The sequence below is a fragment of the Pezoporus flaviventris genome, unplaced genomic scaffold, assembly GCF_033815535.1.
Source record: "Pezoporus flaviventris isolate CSIRO_AGI_PZ_B2104156 unplaced genomic scaffold, CSIRO_AGI_Pfla_v1 ptg000007l, whole genome shotgun sequence".
NCBI classification, from domain to species: Eukaryota; Metazoa; Chordata; class Aves; order Psittaciformes; family Psittacidae; genus Pezoporus; species Pezoporus flaviventris.
Window position 1 is genome coordinate 52,983,020 of NW_026892555.1, and position 23,834 is coordinate 53,006,853.

Below are 23,834 nucleotides of genomic sequence, written 5' to 3' on the forward strand. Positions count from 1 at the left end.
TTTAATTCTCCATTATTCTAAAGGGTCTGCATCCCAGAGCATTTCTGTTCTCTGGCTCCACTTAAAGTAGTCCCTTCACTCTGTGCCATGAAGCATGTTTCAAACTTAGTCAATAATTCATAGTTAATCATTTATTCAGTGCACTTCACTGTTTTGATTTTCTCTCCTCAGATTAGGATGAGGCTAAATTTATTTCCTGAAGGAAACAGGCTGCTGATTAATTTTAATTTTCAATCATTCTTAATCCTCAGACTGGCTGTTTTTCAGTAGCAAGGGGTAGTAGTGTTTTATAAAAAGGCCAAGAGAATCATTATGATTAGATCTGGGATGTATTAGCCTAGGAATTGCCTTATTCAGAGAGCTATAGAAAGTTGTGAAAAATCAGTATTTCTACAAATATTTTTGAAAGTACTCCTTCAATAAGCAATAACCTTTGCTGGAGCTCTCCCTCCTGCAGGCTGCTAACAACTGTAGTAACAAGTATAATAAGGAAGGATGTATTTGTGCAGCCAAAAGCAAAAGAAAGTTAGAAATGCTTAAACAAAGCCAATGGCCTGGTAACCCCTGCTTCCTCCTTCAGCTCCTGCAGTCCCTAGTTCCCTCTGTATGCGTGTGTTCATGAGAGGGTATGCCTCAATTCCGCCCATTGACCCCCCTGTTATAAGTTGAGTTATAAGTAAGACATACAAAGAAAAACAAGAGGAAAACCACTACCAGCAGATATGAACTGTGGCAAGGTCTAACATGAGTAATGACTAAGAAGCATCCAGCTGTCAAAAGCTGTTCAAGATAGTATTAAAAAGTAACACTACCGAAATATTTGGAATGATAATCTAAAGAAAGTGATTTACCTCCAAACCAAACTTGTAGAAGAAATAGTTTATGAAATACTTGACACAGTTTACCAGTCCATCATCCAGATGTGCTCTTGTAATATCATGGAAAATGGTTTTAGTTACAGGTGTGGTAAGGTTATTTCGACATCTGTAGTACTCTTGATGACGGTAGATTGTAACTTCAAAAGCCAGAATAGCCAGCATCAGTAAGTTATTCTACAAGAGACACAATCAGAAGAATATTAAATAAAGATCAATCCCACAAGAAGTGATGCAATTTTCTGCTAAGCCTAAACCCAAGAATACTCAAATGGATGTTACCACTGAGTACTTCTGCACACCAGGATACACAGACACCTATTCCCTGCTACTATAATTGAAACAAAGAAAGGTTCCTACCACTCCTTGGATTTTGATGAAACATACTGACATTCAGAAGATATATTTAAAGACATTCATTAAAAATACTATTATGAATACTAGCTGTGGAAAGTAAAGTGATGGAAAATGCATTTACCCATCCATGTGCCCCCTCATGTCTCATGGTATCTTACATACCATGCTATGGATAAACATGGTATGCAAGATACCATGCTTTGCTTTGCAGGAGACAGAGGATACAAGCTTACAAAAAAGTCATCTGCAGTCATTTAGGTGGCAAGCACCGACCTCCTTAAAATGCAACGATGCTGGGTAATGTAAATATATCCTGGACACCCATTTAAATAAACAGCCTATCTGCCAGTCTTCAGTGTCTTGAAGACCTGAAGCCTGGGACCTTCAGGTCCAGCACTGAACTCAATTCTCTATGTAGAGAAGACATTTTATTTTGTAACTCTGTGAAAATCCTTCCAGAATAATTTCTAATCCCAAAGTATTATCTATTTATAGCTGCAAAGCTCCTAGCAGCAAGCCAGACAATACTAGGCAACTTCAAGATTCATGCAGATCTCTTGGGTCAGTAATTTCTCTTCCCCACACACATTCTTAATTGTGAGAGGTTCATGGTTAAGGGAGTGAGACACAAAAGGTACTACCAGGACCTGATATATTGACCACTAGAGCTTGGCAGGTCTTCCCTACACAAACAAAGCACACAGATGTAAGCTCTCAGGAAAGAAAGGAGGAATAAATCTTGTTAGACCAAAACTTGCTGTTGTTGAGTCAACCAATTTCTGACAAGCTTACACTGTGTATATAAAATTTTGGAGATTCTTTAAATTAAGAAGAGAAATGCAAGGTTTGCCCCAGGAGCTGGCTCATTTTTATTGGAAGTAGGGTTTTTTAATCAAGTCAGGAATAATAAAATATTGCTCACAGGCATCAACCAAAACCAAGAAGAAAAACAAAAGACATCCATTTACTAGTGTCTGAATGAACTAGTCCCTTAACTCATTATATTTCCTAAGCTGTGGCTAAGGAATAAGCACTTAAAAAAATTAACTGCTTATGGCATGTACCGTCATTCAAGTCAATTACTTCAATTAGACCCATCAGTCCTTTGACACCTGAAAGCAATGTACTTCTTAATTACTTAAGAGTTCTTAAACATCACATTTCTTAGAGTGCTTTTAACAGATGGCAGAGTCAGAAAGCCATATTTCTACATGCAGATTATCTTAATTGGTACTGAATGTCCTGTGTAACAGATATAGCCTTCTACTCTCTCTTCCCCTCTCTACTTCTGTCAATGGCCTGCATAACATTTTTTTGTGTGTGTGTGTCACATGATTTATTTCAAAGACATTGTTAATTTCATCATACATAATAATAATTAAAAAATCTCAATGCAGATAATTAAAGAAGTTACCCGTAAATACACAAGTAGGGGATAAGACTTCCTCAATCCAACCCACTCTGCAGGATCAACTGGCCCACTGTAAAGGACTGAGGTTTTGAGTTCTTCTAAATTGACCTTAGTTTCATTCTCTCCTGGCTAAAAAGAAAATGCAACAGTTTATAAAAATATGAGTTTAAGGCTGCTTGGGGAGGGAATGATAATCAACAATAATACATCAAGTGAACTGTAGTTTTCGGTACTTGATATGCTCCTTTTGCTCTTCTTCACTGAAGAAGGCAGCAAACCAAACCTTTTTAATATGCACTTGTACTCACCAATGTACAGTTACTGGAAAAAGTGCTGGGATCAATAGATGTGAGCTGGTACAACATTTTGCAGACAATAATCACACATGTCCAAACAGTGCAGATACTTGATGCCAGTGGGCGAAACTGAGCATATGGCAAAGCAAGAGCCCAGGCAATTAAAAACACAAAGTTTAACAGAGACACCTGAAAGCACAAAAACAGTATGGAAATTACATGGAGTAACAAGAGAATTGAGAAAGTCTGACCTTTTCCATAGTAATAAAAAAATAATAATAAAAAAAATAAATAAAAGGGGGACATAGAGAAACTGTGAGAAAAAAAAAGGAACAAAAAAATACAATAATATTCACAATAACACAGACACAAAGTGGTAAGTGAAGAAGGAAAGGCTTGACATTCAGTTTTGGAAAAACTTTATCTCCTACATAATATTAATATTATTAGACCGTCAAAACTGCATACCCACCCTACAAAAACACATGAAATATGAAGGACCATATGCTATTTCTGCTGCTTTAGTACATATGATACAGATCCATGCATCTGTGGAGCCCAGCTTCATCCTCTTGAGCTTTTTCCCCCCAAAGATATGAGGCATTTTGTTTATTTGGGTTTTATATTTTTTATTTATCACTTTGTTTTTTGTATTTTTGATATTTGAAAATATATTATTTTGATATTTTGGTGTTTTCCAGTGAATTTCGTCCTGCTACCCTGTTCAAGGAATGGCTATGTCAGGTAGAGAACTCATACTGCCCACACCAAATGCACAGCTAAATGTGTTGCTCCCTTTTTCTTTACACCTATTTCCATGTTCCTGTTTCTTCAGCACCAGGCTATTCAAGTAAATCTTCTAGATGCTAAAACTTTTCTACACCCTCTATCCCTGGATGATGCCCACAGTACCTTGAGTAGGAGGGATTACGTCTCTTGAATCTAAAGAATTAGACTTATAAAACCTTAGTGCATAGAGAAAAGGGGAAGCACGAGAATATCTAGGCAGACAGAGCATCACTGTGGAAGAAGATATCAAGGCAGCTCTTCAGCAACTGACAAGCTCAGCTGGTTCCCACAATTTTAGTGAGGCCTGACATGAGGAAGCATGTCCCTACACACTTGGGTATGCCACTGCATGCAGATGCTGACAAGCCTCCTCCATGGGTAAGATTTTTACAGGGGGTGTTTACTTGCCTCTTTCACTGTGACCCAGATGATGTAAGAAGAAACTATTTTGATGATGTGCAGCTCCAACAGCCACCACACAAAGACTTGCATCTTATGAAAATACTCCAGGAATTTCAAAAACAGCACTGTAAGGCGGTCAATCACCAGATGCCACTTGTTCCTTAAGTCTGCAGAGGTGTTCAAGCAGAACCATTGGGAGGAGAAAAACAGAAGGTCTCTGTAAAAAGGAATGCTCCACTAGACAACAATGATCTTTCTGCTACTTCTCTTCTAGGTTTTAGAGTAAGACAAGAAATATGGCTCAGTGGTGCTCATTGTGGTGCTCTTCCTTCTCATCCACATTCACTGAAAGGATTTCCCACTTCAAGAGTCAATAGTGTTTTTATTCCCCTCTAGCAGATAGATACCATCTTCTTGGGCTCCATTTTCCTGCAATATCTTTGGATCTAAGCTTAGGTTTGCTACCCAGGGACTAGATCTGAGACACTTCAGCCCTGGCCCTTATCCAGCTCAGAAAGAATAGGATTTTGTTTGATATTTGGAAGCTGTGGACTCAGTCTGTTTTCAGAAAGCTTTTCAGCCAATCTAAAAGAGATCCATGCTTACTAGCAGTAGGATTCTTGTCACATAGGTTTAGGCAGTTATACTGTAGCTGTCTTCGCAGGTCAGTTATCTAAACTGCCTTGTAAACAGCACACTCTCCTAGAGTGTGATTTGTGCCATCCCAGGACAGACATCTAAAATAGACAAGGCAAAACTTGTCAAGTTTTGATCCTGAAGTCAGGTGAAAGAATGCCTTTGCAGACAATATTTCACAAAAAAATCCATCCTCCTAAATAATACCCCAGTGAGCAAGCATATGGCAATATCTATTACATATAAGGATATATGTCAATGCATATGCTGAACAGTGCTCTCTAAGTTCTTGTGGGCTTCCTATAAAACTGTTTCACCAGGCTGGTATATATTATTATAAAGTCTTCACACTGTATTAAGGGTTTCAGAAGCACTTTGGAGATTAGGAAGGATTTTGCATGCTGTGAGAACATTCGTGCAGTTAACATCAGAGATGGAAACATTTTCAAGTGACACTGATACACATCACTGTCTAAGCTGGTAAAAATGCAAAGGAGCTACCAGCTTCTGAGTATAATTATTTCAACTTATCTGCTGATTTTATATATAAAGCAAACCAAGATGGTCATTCTGTGCATATTTGTGTGAAGAACACATGCACACTTGTGTGAAAAGGCAAACTTCTGGAATACCTAACAACCAAATCCCTTTTTTTCTTCTGCCCTTTTTCTCCAATTACAACTTACAAAATCCTAATAAAAATGCTGACTGATGTAAATGAGTACATAATTAAACCAGCCAAATAAATTAAGCTATAGAACTTTAATCCTGCATGTGTGCTTTTATAGGCACAATGACTGTATTTAAGTAAAGTCTTTATTTATAGAATTAGATGCTCCCACTCATTCTTTTACTGCATGTATTTTTATTTACAGTGTTGCCACCATGCAGGGTATAATCAGACAGTGCCAGTTAAGTGAAGCAGGCAGAAAAGGTACTGTAGAAAACTGTCTAGCATGTCCAGGCACTAACTGCACATGGGGTAAAAAACAGGCCTGACTGCATCCATTGAAAAATTGTATATCACTGTGTAATAAAGTCTGCACATGTGAACATATTTAATGTCAAAACTCCAGCCACATGGCTATATAAAAATAATATAAATCTTTGCTAGCAATAAATGCATGTACAGCTTAAAGATGTATCACACATGACTGCTGCACCTCATGTTACTGCCAAGCCCCACTCACTGCAGTGCAAAAAGGGCCCCAGGGTGCAAAAAGGGCCCCAGGGAGGAGGCTGGGGCTCCCCACTTCCCTGCTTGTATGTGTCACTGCGCAGGGTAACCTTCACCAGCTGGCCTCTGGCCCCAAGCCCTTCCACAATGTAAGGATGTCTAGAAGGCAACAAACTCATCACCCCTCATAAGACTGCATGAGAGCTGGCCAAAAAACGCTTCCATGAACACCTCTGTAAGGAAAGATCTGCCAGCCAAGACAGGTAAATAGTTTCAGTTCAGCTTCCTTGAGGCAGCTAAGCCATTTTGCTTGACAAAGACCCTGTCCCTGTTTATATGTCACAGTCCTATAAATACTGGCATATTGGAGTAACTAAATCCATGGTAATGCCATTTCCAAACAGTACAGCTTCCTTGGGCATTAAATGCTCTTCCTCGTGGCTCATATTACAAACTGATTCAGGGAAATAATTCATGTTAAGACTTCATCCTAGCAATATTAAGGATGACAACATCAGCCTTATCCATGTCTGCACTTAAGCATTTTTATGTTCATCTGGCATCAATTACACATTCCATATTCAGAAGTGAAAAATACGGCACTAATGTGCACATGAATAATGAAGCAAAGCCATTGAGACTTCTGGAGTGGAGTGCCTTGAAAGCATGCAGTATCAGAGATTAAATATGTATGTGTATTTTTATTATAAAGAGATTTCACTCTAAAGGAGTTCTTAGGATCTGGGGTAACCTCCTATTAATCCAACCCAGACCACCTGAAAAAGGTGAGGGGTTTCTTTTGTTTTTATCCTCTCGGGATCCTATAGAAAAAGTATGATTTTTCCCTAGAAGAGCCTATAGTTTTTTAAATAATTTACAGGTAGCCATCTGCTTAGTTCAGTCTCTTTTGGAAAAGACTATATGCAAAATTAGCAGGAAAATGTAAGGTGAGCAGGGATGACCAAATACGAACCATCAGTTGCCACTGTTAACTAAGGCAGAGGAAGACAAAGTTTGCAATTTGCAGAGCTTACCTGTAGTTTCTTCTTCCTCCGATTCGTTATCTTCATCATCATCATCTTCCTTGTCCTCATCTTCTTTCTCTTCTTTTCCTTTATCGACCCTCCCTTTCCCCCCCTCCCCCTCTGACTCTTCCATTCTTTTCTCACCAGCCTCTTCCAGCATTTTATCCTCTTCCTTTTCTCTGCTGGCTGTTAAATTCATCATAGTTATGTCAGGCAGGCTTCCATCTTGGTGCACCAGTCTGTTGGTAAATAGTAGTGTGTTAGCAAACCGAGCAGTAATGGCATTGTAGTCTTTTTCTTTTTCAAGATACATAATTAGAAAAAAAAAAACAAACTATTCATGGAAAATGCCTTAGAAGTGGAAAAGTTAATGATTCTGGTACTTTCTCCAAACACACACTGCAAATTGAGTCGGAATGTATTAGTAACTACTTCTCACTCAGATACTAATGGTTAGTTAGTAATGAGTGGTATTGACACTTAAACTTGACATTTTCCCCACAGGAGAAAATGGTCAGAGTTTAAGATGTAGAAGCATGAAATGACATTGTTTAAGAGGAAACATTTCATGACTTCATAGGGGACTTACTCATTTTGGTGGTTTGGTATTTTTTTCTTGAGGCTGCTCAAGGTAATTGGAACAGAAAGAAAAGGGAGATGAGAACAGAGGGGTTACAGAAGAAGGTCACTGACAAATATGTCATGCTATATCACAAGTCATAAAGCATTCTCCTGCTCCATCTGCAGAAGCCTTCTGATGCCAAGAGCATGCCATCATGACATTCACAGGGCGCTTCTATGAATAAAAAAGGAATTGCAGCACAGATGGAAAGGGGGCCACTTATTTACACCAGTGCTAAACATGGTCAGTGCACCATGCTATCAGTAATGCAGCTGAATCATCACAAGTATCTGACTGATTACTGTAAATGCATTTCCACCTTCTTCCAATTGGAAGATGCAGCTGGGAAGCCAAGGAATTTGCAAATTTTCTTCCAGCCATAGGTCTGGAAACAAACAAAAGCAAAAATTCCAAGGCTGTGACTTCTATATATTTTATCATGTCTGTCTTTGACCAAGCCATTCATTCTCTCTCTCTTTTCTACATCTCACTGGGATTTTTTCTTATATTTCTAACTATCTGTTATTAAATCTGTAAGTAATTTTCAGACAACCAAAACTGGGATACAAGTGATTCAACTCAGAAATGGTATTTTTCCACTGCCATGGTTCCAAATTTGCTGAGATTTACTCAGTACAAATCTTTACTGAAAAAAGAAACATTCTTTTATGGCTTCAGGTATTTTCTTTTTTCTTCCCCAGGTGTGCTGTTGGGACTCTCCTGTATTTGCAGAAAACTTCCTAATTTCCCGATCCTATGTGCTTTGCTGAGCCTAGCACTTACTGCCATAAATAGTCCCTTTGAGTACAACTTCTTGCAATAAAGTCTCCCTTTGGCAAGTGTGTATCTGTATGATCAGGTCACTAAACGTTTATTTATGCTGTTGAAATTACTACACTCAGCATACTTTCAGGCACCTGTTAGACCGCTCCTGGACTAATGCAAATAAGTTTAATATGCTATAGTACCATCTCCAGGATTTGTTTTTCATGATGTGAAATTCTGGACTGTTACCATTTATACATGAAATTCTGCCAATTTTAAGTAGAATTTTTACAGTCCAAGGAACTAAAAGCCTAGATTTATCCATCGAATAATTAAAAAAATTATAGCGCATAGGTTAAGTGGTTAATGACAAAGCAAGCAAGCAGAATTATTTTTCAAGTATTTGGGAGTTGTAATGTCTTCAAGATGGAAAATTTGGTGGCTTAAATGAGGGAAAAACTACAGAAATTTGACTAAATGATCCTGAAGTGGAATTACCCAAAAAGCAGAAAAGGTGGTTTAAGAGTTTAACAAAATCAAAAGCACCAAAAAATCTCACTGAAAAAATAAAGTCATGCCAATGATCACTAAAATCCTTCATCACGGATTAACCAATGAACCTGAGTGCCCAATAATATGGAAATCTCTTATACCCAACAATATGTTGAGTAGCTTTGGCTACTGAAAATACAGCTTTTTGTCTGATACACTTTATTTTCATATTTAAGCTGGCATATGTACAAAAAAAGGTATTCAAATCTCTGTAAAATGACTAAACAATAATATTCCCTAAAACTAACTTTGCATATCTACCTAAAACTCTGATAAAGTACTAACAGGAGGGTCGTGAATAAAGGAGAGTAAATGAATTTTCAGTTTAGTTTAAATGATATAGAGATTCCTGGCTAATACAAATCATTGGAGCCCATTTAAAAGGCAATGCCCCATGAAGTGAAAGCATCCATATAATCAAACAGTTTTGCACATGTGCAAAGGTATCTTCCCAACTGACTTTTATAATGGAAAAATCTACATTCACACTGGTGTAAATCAAGGACTTAAGGACTTACCTCAGTGAAAACTGGACAGAAACACAGTAACCCCACAGGATTTTATATGAGAGGACTCATCTTTCCCTTACTCATCTAGCTGCAATTTGTATCCAGGATCCAGAAGGTGATTAGGTTATACAGACGGGTTCATGCAATATATACCTGCTAAAGCTTCAGTACGCACTTAGTTTTCAGTATGTTGGCGCTTAGTTCTATCAGCATCAGTAGGCTTGAGCATGGGACCGTGTGCTCAGGAGATCCAAAGCTAGATGGAAAGCCCTGCCCACTATTCAGATAGTTAGCCTACTTGGAATCTTTCTTCCTAAGCTTTCTCATTTATTGTTAGGGTTGTTTTTCTTCCAACACTGACATATTAGGATATAAAAACTATGTTAGTTTAGAATACTTAAGACAAGCTACCCATATAGGCTTCACAGCTAATCTGATGCAACTTCAGGTTGGACATCACATACTGGTGGGAAATCATCCGAAATAACACAAAGGTATTGTGTCTGATACTTAGGAAGTGAAATAACTAAATAATAATGTAGACAACAAGCCCTGCAGGTACAGCCACTAATGCTTTTAACTGAGAACATTTCTTCCCTGCAAATTCATTAAATGCGGTATCAATAATAAGTATACTAGTAGATCTGGTTTTAGACATCAAAGCAATTTCAGAGCCACTAAAAACAGGCACGTGCCCCAGGTTCTTGCTGGACTCCTAATAATTTCATCTACTTATAATTTGCTAGAGCAGAATATTAATTAATAACAACTTACTGGGTGCATTTTGAAGTATCTTTGTCCTTTGATGCTTTTTTTGCCACTTCATTAATTGCTTGAAAATGGCTCAAAACAATTTACTGAGTATCTCTCATGCACAGCCTTAAGAAAAGAAAGCTTTCTGCTCTGCAGAACATTAGCGACCCTGAATATTTGATATGCAAGATTCAAAACTAAGCACACAGTGTCATACCTCTATGGGAAGGACCCTAAATGCTTTCCCTACCCTTGCAGAGGGTTTTGCTGCTTGCATCCAAGGCCAGCTGTTTGGTACATGGTGGGGTGTATGGACAGGCCAGGAAGCCTCAGTGCAGGGAGTCTCTCTCCTTTCTTTGGGAGCTGCTTTCACTCTAAGGCTGTCACTGCTACAGTGCAGCTGCATTGCAGCCGTGCCTGTGCTTCTCCCATGCCTCACTTACCCTAAGCCTGACCTTCAGACTGACTCCCCACCTTCACTGTTGATCTGGCTTACCTCTGTGGACTTGCTGAGAGCCCACCAAGTTGTGGCTGACCCTTGTTACAATCTCCAGATCTAATCCTCACCCTCAGTTGCTGGTTCCTGAGCCTGACTTCCCGTGGGTGAGAGTCCAGCCTTTCCTCCTGGCCATGCCCCTCAGCTCCCAGGTTGCTGGCCCTTTTCAAGGTGCCTGCCCTCATTGCTCCCTGATACATGGGCTTCATACAGACCAGGTTTTGAGCTCTGGTGAACTTCTAAGAACCCTGGCCTAAACTATGTGATGACATTTGAAGAAGGAGTGGGAACATGATACATAAATTAACTTCTTGTTAGAGCAGGTAGTCACAAATATCTAAACAAGGGATTTTTTTGTTTTTTTCTGTTTATATTCAGTAGCCACAACAAACTCAGAAGTCCTTCTATTCTCAAAGCTGATTAAACAAAAGCTTACATGTGCTCCAGTCAAATATTATGAAATAAATCTAGTTTATGGAACTGTTTTCAAGATAACATGTATAAAGGGATGACGATGGTGGGAACATGGGCTTTTCTAGTTTGGATCCTGCAGCACTCAACTCAGCCCATGAATTAACAGCCTTTGCGTGCAGTGGTTTCAGTGTACTGCATGTTCCATTTCTGTCTCTGAACAGGGAAATCTCAGTCTGTACAAGCTCATAATACATACCGTAATTGATCTGGCCCTCAAATTCGCTTTCTTAGATGCTTGTGAAGAAGACAGAGACGTGTGTCTGAGTGTATCTGCGTGTCTGTGTGTACCTGTGCACATGCAGGCATGCATCTTTCCATGCACACACAAAGGGTAGATAAACGAGCCTCCTCAACCAAGTCTATTGTCTGCAGCCAATTACAAATAGCGCCAATTATTCCTCTATTGAGGCATGGGCAAAATTTTAGAGAAAAATTCCCAGCTGGGAAATGAACTCGCAACGTATAAATATAGAGGAGAGATATATTAACTGCTTTAGTAGCTACAGGAGATTACAGTACCTGAACATTATCTCCCTGCTTACTTCACAGAACTGTGCAGCAAGAACATACTTTAATGCAATTAAGAAGTAACAACAAAGTTAAGGTACATCTGTTTTAAAGGAAAGGAAGAACCGAAGTACCCACCTATTAATTATTAGATAAACACGGCCATTGACTTTGGCATGGCTATGAGGTGGGAGATGAAAGCACAAGAATGCATGAGATGAAAATGGGAAATGAATTAGAGAGAGAGAAAAGGAAATAGTTAAATAGGAATGAATGCACTTTCCTGTCTACCAAGAGAGACACATTGTCATAAAGCACAATCTGAAAGCTTAACACATACCATGCAGTGAAAAGTCTAGGAAGCCTACAAATGCAATACTTCCTTAGACATCTAGATGCAACTTCAGTTAGAACCACAAGTACTTTACATGGTCCCCAACATGTGAGAACAGCCTCTACTGCTTTATAGCAAGTAAGCCTTACAATATCCATATTTTTAAAATAGATGGATATAATGGATATGTGTATCTGTAATAGATATATCTATAATAGGTATTTTGCTTCTTTTCTATTTAAAAGTAATTATGATGGAGCATCATATTAAATTATCTCACAGCCTTTATCTCTGCCGTAACACAATTCATCAGCAAGAAAATGGGCTTGTAAAGTCCTAATCAGAGGATTTTTGCATATGCAAAATTGAGACACTCAGCTTTGTCACCTTTATAAACAGTGAGAAGTGCCTTGGCCTGCCAATTCCAATGTGCCATTTTCTGTCCCTTTATTTGTAGCTGGAAGAGCTTTACTCTTGAACTCACTCTACAAACTTTGCTCATGTGAAGCAACATCTTAATACAGAACAGTCTCAGCAATTTTAACAGTACTCTTCAGTTAGACACAAACATACTATAACCACACATGGCAGTTCAGGGACAGATGGAGGAACTGGAGCTGTTTTCCCTATTACTTTCATGACCGGCTTTCATCTGCTGTGGTTATTTGAACAAGTTTTCTATTAAAAGGATTCAGTTCTGTCTGCTTACTCAAAACAAACGTTCAGTTTCTTTATTTTAATTTTTTTGTTTATTACAAAAGAAAGAGCATATAAGCAGTTTTGAAAGGCAAACTAGCTGTTGAGTGAATTCTAGTGTTTTCAAAGTAAAAGGGAAAAATGAGATTTAGTTGCTTTGTAAGAAAACTGCCCATACACATAAGAGTCTTTAATCTGTATTTTAAATGCCCCTGCAACTTATTTTGTTTTGCTAGCATTACTGTTAAGCTGGAGCTGGTTGTTGTGCTAGTTCCTATCCAGCTTTATGGATCATCAATACAAATGCCAGCTGAGCTCTCATTTTGAAGCTTTGAACTATAGAGTTAGCTGATGCTCAGTACTGACTTTTTGCATCAAGGGAAGAAATAAGCTGTAGTTTCACTCCTCAGGCAGTGTTAAGAGTTGTATATCATTTTGATATCTTTCATGTATAATAGAAAAATGTGCAAGTAGTGGTTTCACAGAGTATAATGTACCATAAACCCACCTAAATCCTGCCTCATTTGTTGTTTTGTTGCATTTTTTTGCCATTTTGTGCCTATTAGGTGGGAGGTAGAAGCCGTTTCTATTTTACTTGGCACAAATGCAAAGTGTTTGGGCTACGAAAGAGCTTATGCAGTTACTGCACACTGTAATGCATGCCCCCAAATGCCTCAGCCTAGGAACAATCCCCATTCCAGCTCAGACACCTATCTGGCTTCTGGTTTCAGGACATGGCTGCCCAGGTCAGAGATGTTAATGTACACCTGCTGCACAAGTACTGTGCTAACAGGCCACTTCAGTGGTCCCTTGACTCTACCATCACATTTAGCAATTCAAGAAAAGCAGAAGGAAATGGTATTATCCAACCAACCATTTAAAAAGGTAAGTTAAAAAAAAAAAAACAACCAAAACCACATAACGCATTTTTGTTAGGAAATCTTGCCAAGTTTGATTTGTTCTGGTTTTAACAAATATTTAAATACAGAAACTGGAAGCATTCTATAAAAGTAGAGCTTGTTCTCTTGCACTGATGACAGAAAACACAAACATAGTTGTATCATACCCTGTAAAGTAGCTTCATATTAGATTGAATGCATAAGAAGTATCTGAAATGCTTTTGTAAATCTAGCAAGTCCTAGAGCAGAATTCTCTGTTAAGATAAAATCTCATTATTCCATCACATGCTGTGGTGAACATGATGTTATACAGCTAGTCCCCATTCACAGAAGCCCAGCTGAATTACAGGTAAACACCCTAAAAAGTATCTAAATTGATTGGTTTCTTCAAAGAATTAGAGTAAATTGCCTAATATGACACAATTTACTATGAAATCATTTCTCTGCTTTAGACTCATGGAGCAGGATCCTAGGCCAGATTTGTTTTTATGCAGGAGAATATGGAAGAGTTAAACACAGGAAAAGTGAGGTCCCAAATAATGAAAAAATCCTAATGAACTTCCAGATGAGACTGCTGAATATCTCAAAGATCTAGGAAAGCCAATGGTCTGTATTTTAAAGAGTGACCCCAGGTTTGGGATTTTTCCATTCCTGAATTTCAACTTTACAAAAAGGCCTGATCGTCCAATGCAAATGTGGTATTTGCCAGAGATTTCCCAGTCTTCACTTGGCACCCAAAATGGACATTGAAAAACAGAAGTGAGCCAAATTAAAAGCCATATTCTCTACTACTGACAGGAGTAACAAAAAAGCACATGCAACAATTCAGCATCTAAATCCCATTTAAGGTCAAAGCCAGTGAGATAAATACAATAAATACTGTTAGTACCTTTGAAAATGTACCCCAAAATGAAAAACTTCAGTGTGTAGGGTAAAGTGGAGGAAGACAGGTACTTTGGTTGCCGTTTGTTTAGCGGGGTGCTGGATACTGAGCACCTTCTTTTTTAGCCAGGTAGTCATAGCAAAGGCAAAATATATTTAATGAAAAGTGAGCATTACAAGCCAGTGAGAAACAGCATTTTCATACAACCAACCAACAGTTTCATTTACTTTGTTTCTTTACCTGTAAATAGTGTTGTCTTGTTTGCTGGTCACAGCTTTTAAATCAGTGAGCTGGAGAAACCGGTCATGGAAATAGTGAAGGTGTAAAATACACGCCAGTAGGAAGGAGGTGGGGATAAAGATGCGTGTGAATAGCTCAGCCACAGAAAACTGTTTTAAGCCAAGGTCTGCTAGTCTGGAGAAAAAAAAAAAGGCACTAAGTTACTTTTTCACACCAAAATCTTTTTCTTCCCATAAGACATCATTACAAATCAGTTGCAATAGGAAATAAGGGGCTGCCATAGATCTCTTGAACCAGATGAGTTGTCTCTGAATGAAAGTCCTGCACTGGAGATCCACTCACAGTGCATGTACTTTTCTCACGTAAGCTCCTGTTGAGAAACTCCCACCTCACCATGAGGCTGAAGAAACTCAGCCCCTCCTCATTAGCAGGAGGCAGCTCCATCTTCACCAGCTCAGAAATCCTGCAAATCTACCCTTAATTTCTCCCCAGTCGTGTTTGTATGGTCAAAGAGGCAAAGAGAAGCATTGGCACTGTATTGGGAACAGAAGCAATGCAAAGGCCTTGGCAGCAGATGTAAGGAAACACGATTCTTTGAGCCCCCTCTTGTGCTTTTGCTCATCTCTGCTGTTACACCAATAAATCTATGGCTTCAGAGCTGAGCGCTTAAAGTCAGCTATGCCGGGGGATGGTCTCATGATGGTTTTCTCATAGAAGAAGGAAGAATACTCTCAGACCATTCCAGCACACGGAACTCAAAAGTCCAAAGAAGAAAAATTAGTTAAAAACACTTACTTGTTTTCATCCAGACCTGTCATGTTTTTCCACAACCCAGGGAATGACTCAAACTGGTATGTATAGATGAAGATGAGCACCAGCATTGTGTAAACAACAACTGACATCCAAAAGTACTTTAAAATCTTTCTCCACCATTCATAGTGCACCTGAAAATCATACACTAAAGATGCTGAAACAAGCTGAAGGCAAAGACAGTGACAAAAATACTATCAACACTGGCAACAAAGAATACTATTTTTTCTAGCTGGCCTGAAGTAAACAGCATTTACTCTAAGGCAGTCACAGTTCTTTGAGATACAGTTTTTACTCCTGATGCGCATGCACTCAAGTACAGATTTTAGTGTAAAAAGGTTATTGAGACATGGCCACGGACATAAAGGCCAGGGACAGCTTTGGTCATTCAGTTTCATCACCATTAGGAGAGGGACTCTGCTCACTGGGGTATGGAAGCTGTGTGGACCAGCTGTCACAAAAACTGGTGGCTATGTAGGACTAAATCTTGTGATGATGTAGGGTGGCATCCTAGAGCAGAGATCTATGTATGCTTCTTATTTATATGCACTTTGTCACTATAATCAAAAGCCAAAGGAAAATTAATCTTAACCCCTTAAAATGATCTTATTAAGTTGCATCTTATTAAAGAACAAATACACTGTTTCTGAATTCTGTTTGGAGCTACTTTATTACCAAGCTAAAGTTACAGCCCACTGTATTTATGGACAAAATTTAGTTAACACAGCTCTCACTTACCTGATAAAGGGCTACACAGAAGAGGAACAGTACCATATAGATGATTTTGTACATGACAATTCTACCCTCAAAGCTGACAAAGAAGAACATGCCCCCACAGACGTAAATCCAGTACTTGATGAACATAGCCATAACGAGCTTCCCCAGGACTTTCATAATATCCTGTTCATCCTCCTCATCTTCTTCCTCTTCCTCCTCCTCCTTTTCCTCCTCCTGTTCTTCTGCCACTTCTCCCTCTTGCGATTCCTCTTCTGCAAATACAGAGTCACATTTGGCCTCTGTCTGTTCTGGGGACTTTAGTAAGAATTGAAATGGGTGGAAAGTAAAATCTCTGCACACAATACAGAAATTCCAAACACAATATTCACAAGAGACTGTATGGCTGAATCATACATGCCTCCAGAGTAAAGGAAGGAGTTTTAACTTCATATGAGCTTCAACCTGCTTCTGGAGCCACACAGTGCATAGCTGTACATCCTTACCAGACATCAGTCCTCACTTTGTCTGAAATGCAGGCAGCTGTTAGTGGAAAGTTAAAGCCTAAGGGTTGTATAATGAATAACAGTCAAAACACTTTCCATAGCAATACCTATAATCCCAGGCAAGAAACCTTTTAAACTGGAAAACAAAGAAGCAACCAGCACCACCATAAATCTCTCATCTTGAGTTTGAAGTTTAAACTCTCATACTGAGTTTGAACCTCTCATCTTGAGTTTCATCCTTTAGAGAATATTGTGGTTACCTCCAAAAATCACTAGTAGGAGAAAACATTAACATAAAACCAAATAAGCTTAAAAAATATAAATGCTGTACTAACACTGCTGTTTTCCAAAGAAACCGCCACTTATCCAGCTTCATCTGATGTACCTGAGCCACAGCAGAAAAGACAAGCTGATTTTGCCTTATGAAGAGGTCAGGATTCCCCAGTTATTAACCTTGTGAGTCTGGTGGAGGGCAGGTTAAGAGTCCCCCCAGTACTAAGTACATGAGAAATATCTGGGAAACAGGGCTTGTCATACCCATAGCATGTAGCTGCAATGCTTTTCTTCCTGATGAGAACGGTATTAAAGGTTTAACCATCAAATGACTTGCCCAATCCTTTTGTCCCATTCACCATCCCTCTTCTTAGACTCTTCCCTTGCTCCTGCCTTGAAAATCCTTGCAGTGTCCAGCTCTGGCACTAATCAGATGTTTTACTGAGACAAATATTGTACCTAATCAAACAGGACACTACATCACTGCTTCCAAGGCTGGCTTTCTACCATTTCAGTGAGTTGAACTTCTACAGATAAGCATACAGTGAGACAGAAACAGGCAAAGAAGGTAAGGGGGAACACCTGCCCAGGACAAAAAAGAGAATAGGCTGTAAAGCTGTTACAATGAGCTGAAACTAGCAGCAAACTTTGCTCTCAGGGATGCTTCTTCCAGCATAAGCCCCTGCACTGAAAATATACATGCTCATTTTCCAATTGAAATCAGTAGTTTAACTTCTGGCTTTGTACTAGTATTTACGTACAATAAAACTTCCAATATTTGGCAACTGAATTTTCCTATATAAGCTTTTCTCCTGTGGTTAAACTCCTAGGGCAATTAATCTGCTGGTTTGAGTTAGGGACACAGGAGTAAACTGATTATTTGAAAGTTCTGTGACGTTTCTTAAAGGAGTAATTTTAATTACCTTCCAGTACAGAGAATTCTCATTTTATTTAAATTTCTAAAGTTCAAAGCTGTTTTATTTTTATATCCTGAAAGACAGTTGCAAATAGATTTGCAATTTCTTTCTTGGTTAATGAAAGATATCTTGTTAACTGCTTTCACAGGAATGTAGTAACTGGAACTTCTATCATGACTGAAGAATTAAATTGAATCTGGCTTTACCTTTTTCTTCATTTTCTTCACTTCCAACTTTGACCTCAGATAAAGTAGCTTCTTTAAGCTGGAGTGCTTTCTGTTCAGTGAGGTGTTGCCTAAGCAGTAGCCAGAAAGTAATTGTGAAAAGAATCTGCAAACAAAAATCAAAAATAACAGACTAATTGTATATCTTACATCCTATTAACGCAAAAATATGTTTTCATGAATTTTGCATGCCTTTGTTTTCTCATTGCCATTTTCTCATCAGAAAATGGCAATGATGGCATCAGTGTCAGAGAGCACCTTTGTGGAAGTTAAGTAATTTAAGTACATTCCTAAGTAATTTAGGAAACATCCTGCATTATAAACAACTTTATTTCATCTACATTTTTCCACTGAGGAATAACTTACTGCTGCTTCGTTCTGTAAAGGTATTTACCAATATGATTTTATTCTACCCCATTCAGTTTGAAACTACTGTCTTATAAGTTTAAAGATCTTTTCATTATGTATTGATTGGAATAATTCCCATTTGTCCACTTTTGTTCAGTTTTCCCTTCTTTCAGGGAAGAAGAACATGCAGGTGAGTGTTACTGTCATTACTGGAGCGTGATCCAGCCTGAATTTTGATTTAAGGGGTTTGGTGCTTCAGGTGCTTAAACACAATTAATTGTAAAATTAAAAAAAATATTTTTTAGATATCTTTAAGTTACAGAAGGCCCAGTAAATTGAATATACCTTGCATTTGGAGCAGTTACAAGATTTAAGATGGCTCATAATTCTTTGAAAAGCTTTAAGAGATAATAGTTCAACAACAGCAGGATACCTTAGAAATAAATAAATGTCTTTAATGAAGAGTGAATTTCTGTGTTTTGCAAAAAGCTAAATTCAACAGATTGCAACACTGCTGGCCAAAATTCAGAAAACAATATGATGACTATTCATCACACACTTGATTTTATGCTTACGTTCTACAAAGTTTCTACTGATTCCAGTGGTACAGAAGATGACGTATTTCACTACTTAAAAGAATAAAATCCCAAACAAGAAGCATGTAAGAGCCAAGTATTTTTCACACAATAGAATGACAAGGCCAGTAGTACAATGTAAAGAACTCTCCTGTTTTTCATCTAATATGCAAGTATTTCATGGGAGAAAGGAGAGGTTAGGGACAATTGTTTTCACTGATACTGCAGCTATTGCTGAGCTGCAGCAGAAGATTGTCAGCCTGTGTGAACTGTCACAGCTTCTCCAGATACCTCCTGGAGGTCTGGCTTTTGCAACACAAACCTGTGATATTGTAAACCACAGATTTGTTTTGCAGTGATTAGCTCCGTCTCCCTGCTGCATTTACTCCTTGTTCTTTTTGGCATTTCCAGAGCCAGAGCTGGCTCCAAGAAAAGTCTCGAAGTGATGCACATCAAAGAAATGCTTTTAGTCACCTTTTACAGTACCCATTTCATTTCCTTTTCAGACCAGAAAACACCCACACAGTATGCAGAATATTATGCAGAAAGAATTACTGTACATTTCTTTCTATTTTTGTTTCTTTGAAGAATACAGTATTGAAATTTTATTTAAATTCAACCATTATAAAAAGGACTTTAAACTAAGAATAACAGGGAGAGTTAATAGCAGCCTTGAGAGGGAGTGATGGACAGGGCTGACAAGCAAAGGGTGTCTGGGGCAATGTGAACAGAAGGAAACACATAATCAGCAAAACAGGGCTTATGCAAGGTCACTTAAAGCATTTGTACAGAAGCAAGAAAATGCCTTAAAGGCACCATTACAGGGAAACCTTCCAGATCCTTTCTGGGAAATCAGTGTGCCAGGTGCCTCTCTGAAGTGCCTGCACACTAATGCATGCAGCATGGGCAATAAACACAAGGAATTAGAGACCTTGGTGCAGGGCTACGAACTTGTTGGGATCACAGAGATGGGGTATGATGGCTTGCAGAACCACAGTAGAGAAACAGAGGTTCTTTATGAAGCATGGGCAGGGAAAATGAGGAGGTAGAGTTGTGATATGTGGAGTCTCCCTTCCTGGGGACATTCAAAAGCCATCTGGGCACTGTCCTGGGCCATCAGCTCTAGATGGCCCTGCTTGAGTTGGGGAGTGGACCAGATGATCTCCAGAAATCTTTCAGCCTCAACCACCCTGTGATTCTGTAAAATTTACAGAGTGCATTGTATTCAGCCTAAAAACCAGCATTACATATCTTCTATTAGTTTTATGGGTGAAGCCAAATTATCATAAATACCCAACAGCTTCATTTCTGACACCAGCTAGTTTTAGATGTCTGATGATATAGCTACCAAGAAGCAACATCAAAGGGGCTGATGTATTAAGACAGTTAAAACTCCTTAAAGATTTACAAAGTTAGAGAAACCGTAGAACTTCTCTTGCAGAACCCCTTGAGCTTTAGCTCTCTCTTACTAAACTAGCCCTATCTTTAAGAGAAAAATAATACAGCACTCACTAATTTTCAAACGCATTAAAGAATCAGACATGGTTGTCCAAAGGGCACTGCCAACAAGGAAAATGACTTACAGAATCACCTTAAATGTTAATTAGGTGTCACAAGGGAAGTGATTCACTTAGTGCAAGCGGAACCGTGCCAACTAGATGCACTCTCTGAGACATGCCTCTTGGGTGCTCTAGGAAACAACTTCCTATTATGCTCATTCCCACCCCCAAAGGCAAACTTGCCAACCAAAATACATTTTGTAGTGCTTTCAAGACAGCAAAGAAAATAATATATCACACACTAAGGTCAACAGACTCTTGTTTGTGACCTGAAATGGACTGCAACTCATGCTGCTCCAGGTGTAAGGATAAAGAATTAAATCTCAATCACAACTGTGCATTGCTGCTTGTATGAAATCATAAGGGCGTGAGTAGTACTGGTAATTGCAATGACACTGCAATTCCACTTGCCATCATAGTCAGAGACAGACCTGACCTCCCATGGGTATTAATCTAATAAATCGTATCACATCTAGTTTTGTATCCAGTTTATAAAAGCAAACAAGTGAATAATTTCCATCCACTAAGGATTTTCTACAGAAATAACATGAAAATCTACAAAGATGTCTGAAACTTTTGCTTTGGTATTAGCTTAAAAAGCAAGAAGTAATTTTCTGAACACTATTTTAAAATTACTTATCCTTTATTGTAAAACTGCTACTGAACACGGTTATACTGAATACCAAAGATTCACTCTTAAAGAAATGCCAGGAGTTCCAAATTTTTAATCACAATATATTCTGTGGTTTTGTAAACAGGTCTCAGCTATTTTTAACACCTACCTTTGATGCCAGCTCCCCAGGTTCCTTTCTTTCTAAAAAACCGGATACTTGAGGAAGCTCATCGTTCTTGAGCTCAATACTCCATATATACTGCAACGTTAGCAGTAAATTGCCATAGAAAACCATGAATGGGGAACTGATCATGGCATATTTCCTTCGGTCCCGAATCATCCACAGTGTGCAAGACCAGATTAGTAACACAAAAGTCAACCAGCTGTGATATGTGATACTCCATGCCTTGTGGAAGGAGGAAAGAGAAGAAAAAATGTTCACAGATACAATCAGGAACAGCACTGCGCATATTGCCATTTACAAACTTCTCTACTTAGTGCACATTTTCACTGGCATGAGACTTTCACACATCTTAGGAGCTCCTTAGCCAGCTACAATAAAGCCTTTGAAGAACATGCAGAAAGTAGAGTCTTAAGAAGTCCACAGCTGAGAGCAAACCCTGCTTTGTGAATTAATTGCACCTTAGTAAGTTTTATAAGCAAACTCACTGCTTCCCAGTACACCAAATTAAAAGAGACAGAAAATACAGACTGACTTTTGGGCACACAAGGTCTTGCAAAACAGCAGCAAAGAATTCAGAGTGGGAATATCAAAACATAACCAACATCAACATAACGTATCAACAGATGCTACATTCAAGCACTCTGACAGACTTACAAAACCTAGCTAACTTCTAGCTTTTGTGGAATCAATTTAAATTGGAAAGCTATGGTACGCACACACTGTAGTCTATACTAATCATGTTAAATTACCTGAAATACTCACAACTATAGAATGTTTCCTGTAGCTTGCAGAAATCAGCTACTGAAAACTGCTCTATTCGACACTTGGGGAAAAAGATTGGGGTTTTAAGCGTTTTTTATTAACACTGTGTTACCGATTTATGACTAAACTCAGTTACATATATGCTGGTATAACTGTGGAGTAACTGTCAATAAAACATTTCAGATCCCTTTTCAGTTTAAGTGGAAAAGTATGAAACATTAAGAATATTTCAGTTTAGCTCAGGTCCCTTGTGAATGATGTCTTTTAAGGGTACGTGAAAAACACCAATATGCTACTTCATTGTCCCCATATAAGAAAATAACTTACATTAAGCTGTTTTTGGTTACGATGTAAGTGGATCTTGCATTAGATCACAACATAAATAAATTCATAAATTAATTTGGGTCATGTAAAATTGGGATAGTATTTCTCCACTAAGAAAACAGTAATATCTCAATATTAAACTGCAAGAAAACACTTTAAATATATCCCCTCCTTTGATATTGAGAGATATGACCCTAGAAATGAATTAAAAAGGAAATGCAGATTATATGAAGCATGTGGGCTTTACAAACAGGAAAAAGAGGCATTTTATCAATACAAAAATAACTACTTTGCTAATGTCTCAGAACTCATCAAACCAGATCCAGATTCTGCACAAGGAGACTGCCTTATTTAGTGGAGAAACTTTTCTTGTTAAAGAACAGCAAATAAAGTTTGAAACTTTATGCAAACAAGAAGCAGCCAAGCTTTTTTTTTTTTTTACCATTAAAATTGGACCAAGAACCTTTATGGTTAATTTCATCACAGTTGAAACCTTTCCAAAACAGTAAAACCAAAGCTTGCATTGGGACTATAAGGAGAGATCTGAACATGATGCTGAAAACTTGCTACAGTGCAGGGCAAGGTATTTGCATCAAGTTGGCTCAGAAGCAAGGAACAACACAAGGAAAAAAATGAGGGTGGTAAGTAAAACAATAGCAAAATATTGCTTGTCATGAAGTTGTGTTTTTCTTGAGACATTTCTGTGCCAATACAGGAAATCAAGCTTTACAGATATTTTCTTCTCAGTAAGTAACTGGATGCGTGCCTCAGGCTGAAGTAGGAATTATATTTTTAAAAATTCACTATATTGCTATGAAATGCTTTAATTTTGTAGGCAAATTTCTGAATGAAGTAAAAGCATGACAAGCCTGCTGTCCTGGGTTCAGCAGTAGCAGTCATTTTTCTCCTTCTTAGTGGCTGGTGCAGCACTGTTTTTGACTTTCAGCCTGGGAACAGTGCTGATAACACCGATGTTTTTAGTTGCTCCTCAGTAATGTTTACTCTGACCAAGGACTTTCTGAGTCTTATGCTCTGCTAGGGAGGAGGGGAAGCTGGGAGGAAGCAGAGACAGGACACCTGACCCAAACTAACCAAAGAGGTATTCCATACCACAGCACGTCATGCCCACTATATAAACTGGGGGCAGTTACCTGGAAGGCCTAGATCACTGCTCAGATTGGGCTGGGTATCGGTCAGCGGGTGGTGAGCAGTTGTATTCTCAGCCCTTGTTATTTCCCTTATCGTCATTATTATTGGTGGTAGCAATAGTGGTTTGTGTTGTACCTTAGTTACTGGACTGTTCTTATCTCAACCCGTGGGAGTTACA

At 38.5% G+C, this 23,834-nt stretch overlaps 1 protein-coding gene across 1 annotated transcript in view; it reads right to left on the bottom strand.

The window, feature by feature from the left end:
• PIEZO2 (piezo type mechanosensitive ion channel component 2) overlaps positions 1-23,834 on the bottom strand; it is a 295,675-nt gene that overhangs the window by 63,350 nt on the left and 208,491 nt on the right. The window contains exons 13-24 of the mRNA XM_061448817.1: positions 21,407-21,643; positions 18,125-18,248; positions 16,247-16,497; positions 15,494-15,642; positions 14,699-14,872; positions 11,785-11,826; positions 7,558-7,590; positions 6,978-7,207; positions 4,137-4,297; positions 2,952-3,128; positions 2,647-2,772; positions 852-1,052 (exon numbers count right to left, since the gene is read on the bottom strand). Of these exons, the coding sequence (XP_061304801.1) occupies positions 852-1,052; positions 2,647-2,772; positions 2,952-3,128; positions 4,137-4,297; positions 6,978-7,207; positions 7,558-7,590; positions 11,785-11,826; positions 14,699-14,872; positions 15,494-15,642; positions 16,247-16,497; positions 18,125-18,248; positions 21,407-21,643 (1,905 nt within the window). The remainder of the gene's footprint in view (positions 1-851; positions 1,053-2,646; positions 2,773-2,951; positions 3,129-4,136; positions 4,298-6,977; positions 7,208-7,557; positions 7,591-11,784; positions 11,827-14,698; positions 14,873-15,493; positions 15,643-16,246; positions 16,498-18,124; positions 18,249-21,406; positions 21,644-23,834) is intronic.